Genomic DNA, 15,318 nt, shown 5'->3' with positions numbered 1-15,318 from the left:
CTCTGCAATTTATTTTAAGAAGTATTATTTGACTTGCTGGTGCATAGACAAGTTCACCTTTAGATCAAAACAATAGTTCTTTTAAAATATGATGTATGGATGTCTTTTATCACAGTTTTAATCATTAAACCAGTCAACGTATCGTGCATTGAAGCATTGATTCAAAACTAGCACAACTGGCCTAATGTGTTTCCATCTGAAAACTAGTAAATGGGTCTTAAGTTGAGTGGAACCACCTTAAATGTCGTAGAGAAGACAAGATGTTTAATTTTTGTCTACTCTCTCTAATTGTGACGTATTTTTGGTGACTAGATAACTTTTTTTTTTCCAAAGCAAAAATATTTAGACTAATTTAAAACTGCTATAATCACAAGTTCTTCCTGACACTTTCTGTGTAGGTTCTGAAAACTTTTTTCCTCTATTTAGACATAAAACTGTGGAGCATTGTTCTTGGCAGATATCAGGAGCGCGCTGGCACAGCTTTTCATTCTCGTCTGAGTATTAAAGCATAATTTCAAGGCTCTCGTGATGCTTATTAGAATTAACTGCAGCATTTACTTGAGATTCTTTTATCAATTGTAGCAGTGTCCATCTCCAAATCTGATGCTGATATTTTGAGTTGGGGTACACCAGGACTTATTACCATCATTGTTGTGTATATGTGTATCTTATTGCTGTGGTATATAACATAAATTAAGCACTACACTGATGTGTTTTTAACAGTATAATTAAAGATTTTTAATTACAGCTAAACCTTTGAAATAAAGGCTAATAATGTGATTTTGGTCTATTGTTTTAGATGGCATTAACATTGAAGAAAATTTTTAGTGTATATTTTTATGGGATAATATTGAATAGTAAAGGTATCTAATGCTTATTTTTTTTCCCTTTGTTTTTATTTATTCAGTGGAACAAGTTCCTGTGGAGCCCTACAACATTCCACTGTCTCAAGCTGAGGTGCTGCAGACGGGCAGCGATGTGACACTGATTGCTTGGGGCACTCAGGTCCGTAAGGTTCTTAAAAGCTATTTGTCATCCAGCAAAGCCTAGGCTAAGGGTTGGAATGGAGTGGAATGGAATAGAATGGAATAGGGTTAGGTGATGTTTGAATAGTGTTGCATTCAGGCTCAAGAGCCAGACAATAAACTGCATGCATCTTCCATCACTAAATGCTTGAATAAATGATTGCCAGTGTTTACATTTATATGAAACCTGCTTTTTATTGTGTAAGAATTCACTCATTTTCGGTTGAAGCTGACTCTGGAAATGTCGAAGAGGTACCTGTGCAGGAGGCTAATGATTTATCCGTGATTATGAGAGTGACATATTTAAGAATGGGGCAATGAGATGTGACTCTGAGGAAGGCAATGGGAAAGGAGAGTTCAAAGTAGTATGCTGAAAGAAAAGTACAGATTTTTACTGCATAAAAAAGTGCAGTCTAGGGATTCCTTTATACAGAGAGTTAAAATCCACTGACATTTAATACAAATAGGGATTGATATAGTTTTGATTCTAACAGTTGTATTTCAAAGCTGATCAAGAACGTGATTGGACATCCTCCCCCCCCCCATTAAGATGTGCAAATATTGAAAAATCTGGTAAGAAAATACATGTTCGTTTTCAAGAATTATAGAAAAGAAATTTGAGTCTAGTTTGGAATTACCAGAAAAAAACATCTAATTGCCTTTAACCTATAATTTAGAAATTGCTATTTTCCTGGCCTAATTATATCTGAGAAGCTTTTAGAGGAGAGAGTGTTATAACTTTCATCACAAGAGTATTGAATTGATCTCTGGGGTTGTACCTTTTTTTTTGTTTGTTTGTTTGAAATCTGTAATCTTCAGTGCTTTTCTGTGATAGTTCCCTTGTCCTCAGACTACTTGATCTCCTTTATATCTATGGTTATTCCTACTAGTCTTTTATACTTTGCACTGGTATTAAATTGTGGACTCCTTCAATATCTTTACTTGCACTCGTTTCTCCAGCAGAAAACAGTTTCTATAGTTCTCTGTGTTCCCTTCTGAAAGTGCAAATTTTTGCTCCATTTGTGTAAGTGTTCATCATATTCCCAAAAACTGAATTGATAAAGTAATGGCTTGAAAGCTGGCTGAGTTTACCCAGTAGGCAGTAGTGCAGAGAGGACTTGGAGTGATGTCCTTCAAAAAGCTATGTGCTTTGGAGCTTGGAAAGTGTAGGCCAAGTGTTCTTTTGATATGAATAGTAATGGGACAGATGTGCAGCCCTAATCCAAATTTAGGAGCTGACCAAACCACGGGTGTGGCTGTATAATACAGCATGGGGACAGATGCTTAGCGCATACACAGTAAATCCAGCGTGTTCTGGATGTGTCAGGCTTCTGCAGATCAAATACATTCAGTGAGTTTGTGCTAAGGGTGTTTGCAGGCTGTGTGCATAAACTTGGAACTTGATTGCTAAAATGTGCAACCAATCCAGAGTTTATTGTCAATAGGCAGAGTGATTGCACGTACTCACTGATTACTTCTCATATGATTTTGGACGTTAGGTAGTTGCTTGGCAGCTGCTGCTCTGGTGGGGTTGCCTGATGCTTGCTTTCCTGGGTGGTACTAATGAGGGGCAGTAAAGGCTTTTAGTTCCTCTTGAGTTGTGCTCAGTGTTTTATGGACATTAACTAATCCTTATCCCCTGTGAACTAGGTAAACGTTCTCACTTACACATCAGAGAAACAGCAAAAACATCCATCCTATGTGTCATGTTGAAAATTCTCAAACCCTCTTATTACAGCCATAGATGTATTAGAAGTTTAAACAGAAACACTGCAAGCTATATTTTCTTTTTATTATTACAATACTTTTATTGATTTACCTTTTAAAATAGTCCTTTGGTGTTTAGCTATTCATGTTTGCATTATGTAGATACATGTTTAAATCCTTAATCATCTTGTTTCGGCATCGATTTTTTCTCTATGTAGAATTTAAGACTGCTCTCTGACCCTCAGGCAACTGACACTGCCTGACCGTGTCCCTATTGTTAAATTCTGTTGCCTTCCAGACCAAGGTGACCTCATCCGAATTGCTTATTGGGGTTGGTCCCTGGCCTCCAACACCTTACCTATGCCTAGAAGTTGCTCGATGGAGGTCATATGCCTCGGTCCAAATCTATATTATGAAACATTCTAACAATAAGGAAAACATCAGAGTTTGACAACATCATATTGAGAAATTATTTTTACCCTCATATCTCATGAGCAAATATTTTTTGCTGAGATATTTGTGGAGGATAATCTGAGTTGTTGTCATAACAGTTGTTATTTTCCGTGTTGGAGCATTTGCTTGCTAATGTTTGTTTTAGGGAAGCCAATGCTTACAATACATTTTGCTTAAGTGTTGTATAACATAATGTCAAGATAGAGTTTTGAATGTATGTAGTATTGCTTTCTTTTCTGTTCATATCATAACATACCTTATGAAAAGGATGCTAATAGATGCGGATTGTTTTACATCTACTTTGATGCACTTACATATGCCGCTAAATACATTCCTTGACTGGTGGATAGCAAGTAACACGTATTCTCATTCAGTACAAGCCTCTTGCTAGAGGGGAATACTTTTTTGTTTTAGTAAAATGTTAATAATAATGATCAGATAATGCAACATTTGTAATGTTGTTATTAAACTGTGTTGGAAGACCAGTGAATGGTCATATTGTCATTTTAGTGCCCATATGCTTTGATTGTGGGGGTCAGGACTGGATGTTTACAGGTAATTTTTTACGTGGTACTTACTATCTCTTCTAACTGTTCATAAGGTAATGCTTTGGAGATGATCACATTGTAATCTATTGCACTTTCAGTAAGTTGTAGTAAGTGTAGTTACTAGGACTATTTTTGAACGCATATAATGCTTCTTGTAGGATTTCATGTGACTGCTACATCAAAATACATTACTCTGATATATTTGGGTCTTAGCTTAGTTACAGTCCTAAAAAACCCTTATCCTAAACCCCAAACGGACTACAAATATAAAATAGTGAGGCCTGATACTGTTCACTGAAAGATAATTTTCTAGAAAGCAACAGTTTTGTTTTCAGCGATGCTTCATTGAAGTTAGTTTTTGAAATTGTGCTAAAATACTAGGAATAATGTAAGTAGTAAAGAAGAATGAGTAATAAATGCTTATTAGATTACTGAATAAAAAGGTTTCTGCTAAACATGCAGGTAATATGTTAAATCACTGCTTGTATTCAGTATGCCTTATTTAGAACATCTTAAACAGAAATTAAATGTTTACTTGGTGACAATACGTTGCCTTTTCAGGTACATGTGATCAAAGAGGTGGCAGCAATGGCTCAAGAAAAGCTTGGTGTATCCTGTGAAGTTATTGATCTGAGGACCATCTTACCCTGGGATACAGAGACCGTTTGCAAGGTAAGGAAATGATGCATGTTAATTTAAAAACACAACAAACCAAAAAACCCCACTAGTAACAACAATTTAAATGCAAATAATTGTAACTTTGTTCTTTAAGTTTTTTTAAAGGCCTACATTTTTGCTCTGTATTTTATATATTGTTCTGTCCTGGTTTCGGCAGGGATCGATATGAAGAGTAAATGCACATTACCTGGACCAAACATTTGCTTCAGCATTGAAAGAGAATTATGTTTCAATGTTCAAAATAATGTTAGAATACACGTTCTTTGCATTGAAGCAGAGGGCAGGATTTAATCAGACTTGTCCTTGAAAACTGCTTTTCCATGATTTCTGGCTCTTCCTCTCATCTTTGCTGTCCTTGGGTCTGAAGAGATCAGGTGAAATCTTTACCTTTCTTTTTCCTGCTGTTTTACACCAAGATGTTTATCTAGTTTTAGGTCTGCAATTATGTGCCTCAGTTTCATTTATCCATATTTCTAGAAATATATCTTTTGATTTAAGGTATATGGATTCTTGGGCTGGGGAGAAAAGGCAGCATTTACTATTCTCAGACTGTCTGGTTTGAAATTCATGGGTACTGTGAAGTCCTTGTCTACTCTATGGGAGACTTTGATTTTGCAAAGAATTTCTTTCAAAGCACTGGGCAGCTGAAACTGGAATTTGAATTTCCATATACTGAGAAACCATGGGAAGTGGTTATTCTACTTACATATACCTTGGTCTGCTTACCTTCCCACCCTCCTGCGCTCGCCCCCTCCCTCCCATACCGCTTTCTCTTCAGCAGCTAAGAGCTATTGGGAGGAAAGACCTTAAAGGAAATGGAAGGGGTAGTATTTCCCAGAAGTCTTTGTAAATGTAAGTAAGAATCCCAAGGTACACTTTTTAAAAGTGCCATTTTGGAAATTAAAAAAAACCCACCAAACAACCTGGAGTTGTTTCATTAAAGTGAAACCTTGTATCTGGAAAACTTTATTTCCCCCCTCCCAATTATGACCTATTTTTTTTCCCGTTGTCCTGAATTAGCAATTTTTTGTGTTCATTATTTACAGTGCCTGTAATCTCTCCCCCCCCTTCATTTTTCACTTACCCATTTGATGAGGTACTTTTAACATTATAAATACATGAATAAACTTAGATTCTTCAAAATAAATGTTAGTATTACTGCTTTGGGAGCACTTTTATAGACAGGTCTTTTCCATAGCTACCTCGTGAAAATTAGTCTGAAGTATCTTCCATGAAATCATTTTTTGTCAAGCTATGTGAGAACTATGAGAGAAGAGCTGCTACCTGACTGCCATCCAACAGTACAAATGCTGGTGAATGTGCTTTTGGACTGCAATGCTCCAAAAGGTTCTGCAGGTGTTTTTCTTTGCATTATTTACAGCATTAACAATTAGAGCATAAGCCAAAGGTTTACCGCTCACTTTACAGTAATGGCTCCCTTGATTTAAGCTTGGTCAAGTTGTGTGGGTTAGCAGAATGCTTGCTGCTTCTAATAGAGCTGCGAGTTTCCTTAAGCTGGCAAATCCACCCTCCTGCAGGACTGTGGCGAACAACTTGTGGGGTCCTAATTCAGTCTCTGTACACTAGCTCATTTTATGCTGCTGATCAAATCACTCGGAGATGTCTGCAGCTTAGTTAACTCAGGCCTAGTAACTGTAGTGTACTGAGTTAAGATAACCATAGGGATGAGAAGAGCCATGCGCTTGAAAAAGGCATGTGATTCCATCAAGTACCTTCTCTGCCTGCAGTTTCTAATTTAAGGCAATATCGTATCGTATCTACAGCTAAGTCAGATTGTACAGATGTTTAAATAGGGCAGATCAGGCACACCTCCTTATCTGACTCCTCTCTATGTATTTTGAGTATCTTAATTGTGTAGACAAGTGTTTTGTCATTCTGTAGTTGCTCAGTAAGGGACTTGCTCTTGGTCAGGTAAAGTATAAACAGATTAAGCGTGACAATGGGAAAGATGAGCCATTGGTCTGCTACTCTATGGCAAAGCTTGTATTTCTCCACAGTATGAATTTTACTGTTATGTTTGTCTGAGGGACTGCCAGTGGGACTGGATGGAGCAGATTATGGGAGGAAAGAGCCGTGTTGGGCATCCGCTATTGGCAGTGTCCTGCTATCCGGCTGTGGCTGTGTAACAAGTTGTGTACTTACATGCATAGCTATGTGTTGCTTCATATAAATTTGATCATCTCAGTTGAAGTGTTTTCAGTGTTTGTTTGCAGTGTATTTCATGTTACTTGGATGTACTTTCTATCTGTAAAAAATGAAATGTGTTGAGTTGTTGTCATCAATATGAAAAGAAACTTTGGCAGTAATAAATCCTTTACAACTCCTTCTGGACAAGTAAAATTATTCCTTTTTTTTAGCTAATTTTTTTTCCTTCTTTAAAGATTTGAGCTGTCATTCTATGAAAACAAAGCATCTCTTTGAAAGAGCAGTTAAGTCTGTTTTGTTGGATTGGACCTGCACTGAAACGCTTTCAGGAAAAAATGCAGCTGTGCACAGGAAGTGCAGAGCTTTAGTTGTACAATGTTTTGCAAATCTATACTTTAAAAATAGATATTGCATGAATATTTTCAGCTATGTTCCATCCTGAACGTCTTTTAAGGTAACTGTGGCATAAAAAAAAATATGGAACAGATAGACCTGTTGCTTTAAATCTGTTAATGAGTTTGCTATTAAGAATTAAGAGAGTTATTTCAAGAGAAATATAGTGCACGTTGGCTAGGCAGTTCAGCTATTTATTTTAATAAATACAAAAAAGTACATGTTTTTAGCATTGCTGTTACATTAGTATGGCTGCAGGCTGGCCAGTCTGATGGGAGAAATGTTAAATTACCATCTTCTGTAGATCTTGCCTTTTTTGCTCAGCTGAAAATAATTAGTGGATTGCAACACTGAATCTTTAATTTGCATCCTGGACAGCTTTTAAGGTAATTGCTGAACTAAATGGAAGGATGGAAATGATAGTTGTAGCTGCTTGCTGTAGCCTCATCCCAAGAGGAACTGCTTGGTGCAGCTGTTGCGGATGACACTGGCTTACAGGGTCAGTTCTGGTGACAGGACTTGTTATTCCCTTCCTGAGATGCCAGCGTCAAGAACCAAGAGAGCGGTACAAAAGCTGACTGTGCCAGAGAAAGTTCTTGGCTGTCCATTAGTATGCTTAAGTCCTCTTTGTGGGCTCTTAAATGATAATGGGATTGCTTTTACTCCAGTCCAACCACTAAGCAAATCATCAGCTGTTACAGGTTGCCCTTTGCCTCAGACTGTTACTTATGTCAGCCTCCATAAATCTCAGGCCAAGTTTTTATGTTTTTCCTTGTCTTACATATGAGTTTGAAATACGTCTCTCATCTCCTTGTCCTGTTGGATGCAGAGGAAAAGGATGGTGCATGTGATGCGCTGCAATCTTATTGCCGTTCTGCTGGTGCTGAGATGCATGGTCCTCTGCTGATGGGAGTCTGTGCTGTGATCTTATCGAGAGCAGGACTTTGGGTTTTGATGTAAAAACACATCCTTCAGTTTCACTGCTGGGAGTGGTGTCTTTTGTGATCAGTATAGGCTGTTATTTTTATCCTTGGCCTGCTGCTGCTTCCAGTCCCTGCACACACACGTCTCTGTTCACGTCTTTCATATCAACCTTAACATACCTGTTACAATTCTCTGTGTTATGATTCTCCTGTCTGCTGGCTTTTTCTAGAAGGCAGGGAGCCTTATCTAGCTTCTTGTAGGCTGTGTGATTGTTCCTAGTCATGTGCCTAAAGATTGGGTTCCCTATGTTCCCTATGGGTCAGTGTCATGAAGCTTTAATAAAGGAATTGAATTTTACAGAAGTTGTATGCATTTGTCAGTCTAATATGTTTTACTCTGCAGGCTTCTTTTATTCTTCTGTTTACCCAAGAAATGCTGCATTTTTATATTGCAGCAGAAAATGCACAGAAATATTTCTGTGAATTTTCCTTGTCAGTCTATGTAATTTTTAAACAAAATCAAGGAGCCTTCATGGTTGGTGTCAGGGAATGAGCAGGCCTCAACCTTAACTTAATTGTTACTATCTTTAGAAATGAAATAACTTTAACACTGAAGTTTTCAATGCAGCTATTTAAAAATTAGATGGTTTACTTAACTGGAAATATATGCAACTTTAAGACTACTTTGACAACTGTGGTGTAGGCATGAAGAAGAATGGGCTGAAATGGTTAGTGCTTTGGAGATGAGCAGTGATTATGTCAAAATTTTCACTGCAAATCTAACTGCTTAGTCTGTTTTCTGTAGCTGTTTCTATATAGAAAATTCTGTCATCAAAATACGTATTTCAGGAAACTATGAGAAGTTATATTCACAACTGCCACCAGAGGCCTCTTTTTAGCCAAATTAAGCAGCTGCTTTGACTTTGCATTACTCCTATGAGCATATTTATGAAAATATAGCTCTGAGTGAAACATAAATAAACATAAATATACTGAATATAAATAATAATTGCTGCCTAATTTTACTGATATTTTCTTTGCATTTTTAAGGTTTTGAGATTATGTTCAATTTTGAAATAGGTTAGCATTTGTCATCTGCATGAGAAGGAGGTGAAGGTGCACCTGCCTGGTGCCATGGGCTTTGAATGGATCCCAGCAGTAATTGAAACCACCTCTTCGGTACAATTTGTGGGATGGGTAAACGTGCAAACAGGGGCTAGATTTTTCTTTTGTCAATCTTCAGATGTCTAAGAATGAGTATTGAAGAGCTAGTTACAGTAGCTCATAGAGCTATTCTAGAGAAAGGATATCTCCTAAGCGTCATTCATCCCAGCTGTTTCAGCAGCCTATTTTAGGATGAGATAAATTGGCCTCTGGAAATGTCTTGGTTTAAAAGTTTAAAAAAAAAAAAGTTAAGGGAGCCCTGATTGATTAGTGTAGTGTAAAATGAGGTGAGATAAATCTCACCCTCATTGTATAGCTGAGAGATGACACCTACTGCTGACAGAAAGGACATAAGTAGTTGGCCTGTTTGAAAAAAAATTCTGACATCTCTTTGCTAGAATAAAAGCAAAAAAAATCTCTCTGTGTGTATATTTATATAAATATATTTTTTTTACATAAGGCTTCATTACTATTTAACTTGGGAAAGCTTCTTGTGAAAGAAAGATGTCCTTCCTTACTTAAAGGCAATACATACAAACAGTCTCTTGCCCGTGAAAGTTGATCTAGCCTGTTTCAACATTTAGCATTCTTAAAAAAAAAAAAAAAAAAAAAAAAAAAAAAATTTCCTGCTCTGGATCAAGAGAAATCATTGCTTTTACAGGATGACAGCTTAAAAAGACATACAGGAACTATTTTAAGTGGCTTAATTTAGTTTACACCTGTATTTTATACTTTTTTTGCTTTTCACAGAAATCCGGACAGGTAAAAAAGTTAAACTATATAAAATGTAGTATATTCCTTAGTTGTCTATATTCAATCAGAATTTGTCATTTTGAACATATTTCAAACTGCTGGAATTTGTGACTTCTGTGCATATGTTGTTGGGTAGGCTCAATGCTGTGAAAGCTTGATGTGATGTCTCTTCTGAGCTTTTTATCTGAGTTTTCATGTGCTTAGAAAGCTAACTTCGGAAGTGATTATTTTTCTGAAGTGTTTGTACCAGAGAAACTTGTTTTAAAAAGCTTGACTTTTTGTTCTCTTTTGATGATGGCAAGGACTGTTTTTAATATATCACTTATTTTCTGATTATATGCTTAGGTTTGAGCTAGTGTTGCTTGTATGCCATGATCACTTAAACTTCGACTGTTCTTCTCAAAAGATTCAGATCACACTGAAAGTGTCACTAGTTGAATCTGCCAGATTTTGATGCCATTTGCGCTGTAGAGCCTTTTAATAAAACACAGCATTCTGAAGACAAAGATGGGAACCCAGGACATTTTACTCTTGGAGAGTGCCCTCCTTACAGGAATGATGACATTACCTTTTTTTTCCTCTCTTACTGTTGTCTGGTGCTTATTCTGTGCGATTTAGGGTAATAACAGCAATAGAATATGAGCAGGCTGGTCTCCCAGTTTGTCCTATAATTTGTTAACAAGGTCACACCCCAGGGAGATGGAAGATTGGATTGGAGAACCCATGTGCTGACAAGGCATTGAATCCAGGTCTTACTCCTCTTGAATGTGTGCCCTTACCACCATCTTTAATTGAAGAGCTGAGTAGCTCATAAGCTTTCGTCCCCAGGGCCATGCTACTTTGCTGTCAGTTCAATATTAGCAGATTGTCAGCGTGCTTAAAGCATACTTCAGCCTCTGAAGGATATAATTTGTTGTGGTTGCATAGGCAGTGAATCCTAAAGGGCTGTATGTATGAACTGTGTGTTTAGGTTCTTAAGTAAGCCTTTCATCATGCCTTAGTTGAGAAGCCTGGATCCACTGCACGCTTGATGCAGTAAGTGTCCTAACCTCCTGTCTTTGTGATCTGCTTTTGTGCCCATGTCAGGTTGCTTTTTTCTCTCTCTACATAACATTGCAGTGTGATGTGATGTACTGTGAGATACCTGGGTGGTTACATGTGGTTATTTTATCTTTAAAAATTCTGTTTTAGGACGTTTTTGCTTAGTCACCATAGCCACTTACTTCAGCCATATGGAAGAAATGCAAGATCTCAGTAGTGTCATACAGCTGTCCTTATTTATAGATCTGTTCCTTGGAATAGATTGTACAGGTTGTATGTGCATAGAGCTCCGGCATAGTGCTTCTGAATGAGACAAATGCAATTCTTTGTGCTTTACCTCTAGAGGATTGAAAGTGAACCCAGCATCAACTCCCAATATGTAGCTGAATAGATCAGCATAAAAGGTTGTGGTGTTATGTGTTAGAAAAGTGACACAAGCTTGTTTAAAGAGTATGTGCTGCCTTTGCTGCTTCCTTAGGAAATGTAACAGTGAACACTGTCTTTAGATTACTGAGCCTCTTGTCTATCTATACATTCTCAAAGCACTATGTCATTTCATGGGCCAGTGAAATACTTGGTAAGACTCTTGTTTACTTTGACAGTCTTCACTGATTTCTGACTAAAGCTCTTGCTTTATTCCCTAGGGCTGGAGTATGTGCGATACAGTGGTTTTATGATTCAAAGAGAGAGGAGTTAGCTGTCCATAGAGTGGATTACTTTTTTTTGAGGGAGAGAATGCATTCCGTGTGCTTATTCTAACATCAGCATCCTACGTCTGTGTGTTTTATTCATGTATGAGGGAGCTGGGATCAGGAGGGATTTATCCCCTTTATACCTTCAACTGTAAACATGAACACATGAAATTAATGTGCTTCTCAACATACACTGCTGATAATGAAACCTCTGCCTTGACCATGTTCCTCTGGCTCCCCAGCTGTTGCATGTGCATGCAGACGTCTGCATTTAGTGCAGCCACAGCAAAGATGTCAGTTCCTATCCAGGCAGGTATCACCTTCCTACTACTTGATTGATCAGCTGTGCTATTATTGGAAGGCTAAGCTATCATGAAGGCTGCTGCTCAAGAAACTGAAACATGAGATGTATATGAAATAGCTATAAAATTTGTTACTTTATAACCTACAAAACTGTTTGAAGATGCTTTTTCTCCCTTTCAGAAATTAAGTTTTCAGGCAAAACTTTTTTTCCCTTCATTATACTTAACAGATTTGCTTAGAAGCTTTTGATTAGGAGATTAAGCTGTGTGGATTTTTCTGTCTATGAACTGTTGGGTGGTGTGGTATTGATTAAAAAGCCAATGGCACACTTCCCAGTGCTTCACTGGTCACACTCAGGTTAAAATCCTGTGGTTGTAGTGGTTTTTATATTGAAATGCATATGTTACTGGAAGTGGGAAATCTAGCTCAGGATTAAGTACTCTTAAGGGATTGTGCAAATTACTGTATTTTATTCACCCTGAATTGAGCCGAGCATGTTATTTAAACTTCAAATTGATTAATATCAATCTGCCATTTTCACTTTTGCAAGTGAAAATTTGCAAATGCACATTTTTGTGCTTTTGTATTATTTAGAAGGCGTTTGCCACGCATAATGATGATTTGCATTTATTACCTAATTAGTCATCCGAACTTTCTCTGAACTGTTGCTACTGTAGTACAGAGAATGCTGAGAATTATTCTTTCATGACTTAGTAATAAAAGCACTGTAAACTGAACTGCAGTATTAAGGGCTTGTGGGTTACTGTGAGCCTGGATAACAGTGAATTTTGCAAAAAAATAGTGGTGTCTTTGCAGAAACTTAGTTTATGGGTTGACATTATCAATGATAGTAATTCTGAAGTTGCTTCTTTAGGACACACTGTACTACAGACAAGTGAAGGGGTGTATGTTCTTCTGGGCACTTGGTGTTGCTTTGCTCTTCTATAGGAAAGGTTCTGCAGACCTCCCCACAGAGTTCAGCATAAATGCTCGGCAGGCTGAAAAAACATCTGCCTTCTCATTGGAAAGAGCAAATCTGAGCAACAGAGAAAGCAGCCACAGTGGGAACCAGTGGGTAATACAGCACTGGGGAGCAGATTAGGGCAAACTCTGTGCCTGTTTTCCATCGAGGCTAGTTGATGGGAGCCATTTCTGCAGTGTGTATTAGAGCTTTCTCCTTAATGCACAGGTGGCATTTTTGCCAGCCGTTGTCATCAAAGTGATTGAATAATTGTCAGTAGTAAATCCTTGGTGTCCTATACTTAATAGGCAGCACGTCCTAGCAGACCTATTGGTCTGCCAGCTTGTTGTTCCCATTCCTTTAAGTTTACTTCATCTAATTGGACTGTGAACAAAGGGAAATCAAGATCAGCGAGCCTGATGTGGTTTTTTTATGCATTAACTGCACTCACCAGGCATCGAACTGTACAATTGTAGCGCAGGTATCCTGGGATCAGATTTATGTTTCTTGGCTATCTGTTCTTGATCTTTTGCCATTTTACATGTTGCTCCTTGGATTTCTTACTGAATGGATCTCGTACCTATAAAATGTGATTAAAGTTGTACTGCTTGCATGATGACAGTTAACTTTGTCACTGTTTCCATAAGAAACTTGTGTCTTTTGGTCTTGTAGTTTCAGGTTGCTAGAGCGTGCCGTGGGCTGTTGCTCGGCTTCCAGAAGCAGAACACTGGAACCATGCTTGCAGGCAGTCATTTTAAAGTTATGAGAATACATATATATATAACCATTTTAGAAACCAGTTATTCACATCTTTTGCCCTTCTATATTTCAAGAAAGCTTTGAATGGAAGCCTCGTTTGTTCCTATACATCTTGTTGTTTCAGGGAAGTACCTCAGTGCTGAGGTGTTTGTGTATATATAGTTCTGTTTTTTCCTTCCTCACTCCCAATATAAAAATAGTTCTAAATCTTTAAATTCCTGTGTCTGGTTTTCACGTATGTATTGATAAGTGGACTTGAGAGAGAGTCCCATTATTGAAAACCTTGATTAAATAGAGAAAAGGCATTTGTGTGTAGTTTCTGTTAACATTGATGAGTATAGTGCTGATGATATGGTCCATGAATTTATCATAAAACCTTTTCCCTTTTGCCCACATTCCATATTACAAGCTTCAGATTTAAAGGCACTTACGTAAATAAATGAGTAGTGGTGTGTAGTCTATAGTTAGAAGCTATTTTATAGCTCCAATATGTGTGTTTGTTTTTTTTTCCATTGCCACTGGTGCTGATTGAATTCTAATGGAAGCTGGGATGAAGTTCCACGATGGTAATCATATATGAATCATTCTTCCATACAGATAATTATTACTTCTCTACAGTATTGCCTTTCTTTAACTGTCTGTAGCTATTTATCCTGCTATTATCACTTAGTTGAGCCAGCTACTTTTTTAAACTACTTTTTAGGATTCAGATGCTATAGATTCTTATTATTTGTACATTGTTAACCGCTACCCTGAGAGGATGTAGTTTTAATTATTTCTGCAATAATTTTATAACTTTTAAGATAATGTTGAAATTTGTGATGCTAAGATTTAATCTGCTTTTTACTGAATTATTGTGTAATAGCATATGCATTTATTAATAGCATAATGCATTGTTTGGCTTATTGTAAGTATTTTTCTTTTCACAGTGAGCTTTCTGTGAAGGCAATCTGAAATGCTTGTAGTAAAAGCATAGACTGCATAGACTATGTACACTGCAGAGATTTCCAAATGTAAATGTTTTTTGATTTTTTTTTTTTTTTTTTTAATAATCAGATCTTTGTTTTTCATTAAGATCTTTACCAAAGGTCTTAGAGCTGTACCTGGTAGCATGACAGGCTAAATGCTGACCTGATAGATACATTGATTAGACTTAGTTTTCATTATGCTGTTACCTTTTCCAACGCTACTAATGTGGGACTGGACAAATCATTTACGTTCCCTCCTATCTTTGTTTTATGCTAAAGAGCCTGTACTTAAGGACTACTTTCATTTTTGGTCTGCCACACAACAACGCTCACCAAAATCAAAGGGTTTCTTCTAAATAAACTCAATATATTCTACAGTAACTTTTTCTGTTAAACTACTATGCGGTACTCCTAAAATCCCTGAAGTCTCTTGAAATTTTTTAGCCTGTTTGACTATTTCCCCCTGCAGATCTGGTGAGCTGAACTAATGTATGAAATCCTGAATATTTGGTTACCTAATTGACTCATTTTGATAGAAAACAATTATTTTCTTGTGTTTTATCCTGTGTTATATTTTCTTGTTATGCACCTTTTGAAGGCTCTGACACACATTAAGACCTTTACCATGTTGAAATGTTTGATTTTCTGGATACATGTTAATAAGCTCTTTACTGCTATTTTTATCAGATGGAGATTGACCTAATCTGAAAACCTTGCAATTTGCTTATTTGTTCTTTGTATGTAACTTGCACTGTCCTGAAATTTATGATAATATTTCACTTAA

At 37.1% G+C, this 15,318-nt stretch overlaps 1 protein-coding gene across 1 annotated transcript in view; it reads left to right on the top strand.

Annotated features, from left to right (window-relative positions):
• BCKDHB (branched chain keto acid dehydrogenase E1, beta polypeptide) overlaps positions 1-15,318 on the top strand; it is a 136,890-nt gene that overhangs the window by 35,952 nt on the left and 85,620 nt on the right. Inside the window, exons 6-7 of the mRNA XM_009333128.1 lie at positions 908-1,005; positions 4,295-4,405. Coding sequence (XP_009331403.1) covers positions 908-1,005; positions 4,295-4,405 — 209 coding nt within the window. The remainder of the gene's footprint in view (positions 1-907; positions 1,006-4,294; positions 4,406-15,318) is intronic.

Source organism: Pygoscelis adeliae, unplaced genomic scaffold, assembly GCF_000699105.1.
Source record: "Pygoscelis adeliae isolate BGI_AS28 unplaced genomic scaffold, ASM69910v1 Scaffold57, whole genome shotgun sequence".
Classification (NCBI taxonomy): Eukaryota; Metazoa; Chordata; class Aves; order Sphenisciformes; family Spheniscidae; genus Pygoscelis; species Pygoscelis adeliae.
Note: the sequence above shows the minus strand (reverse complement) of the source record. Positions and strands in the feature narration are given on the sequence as shown.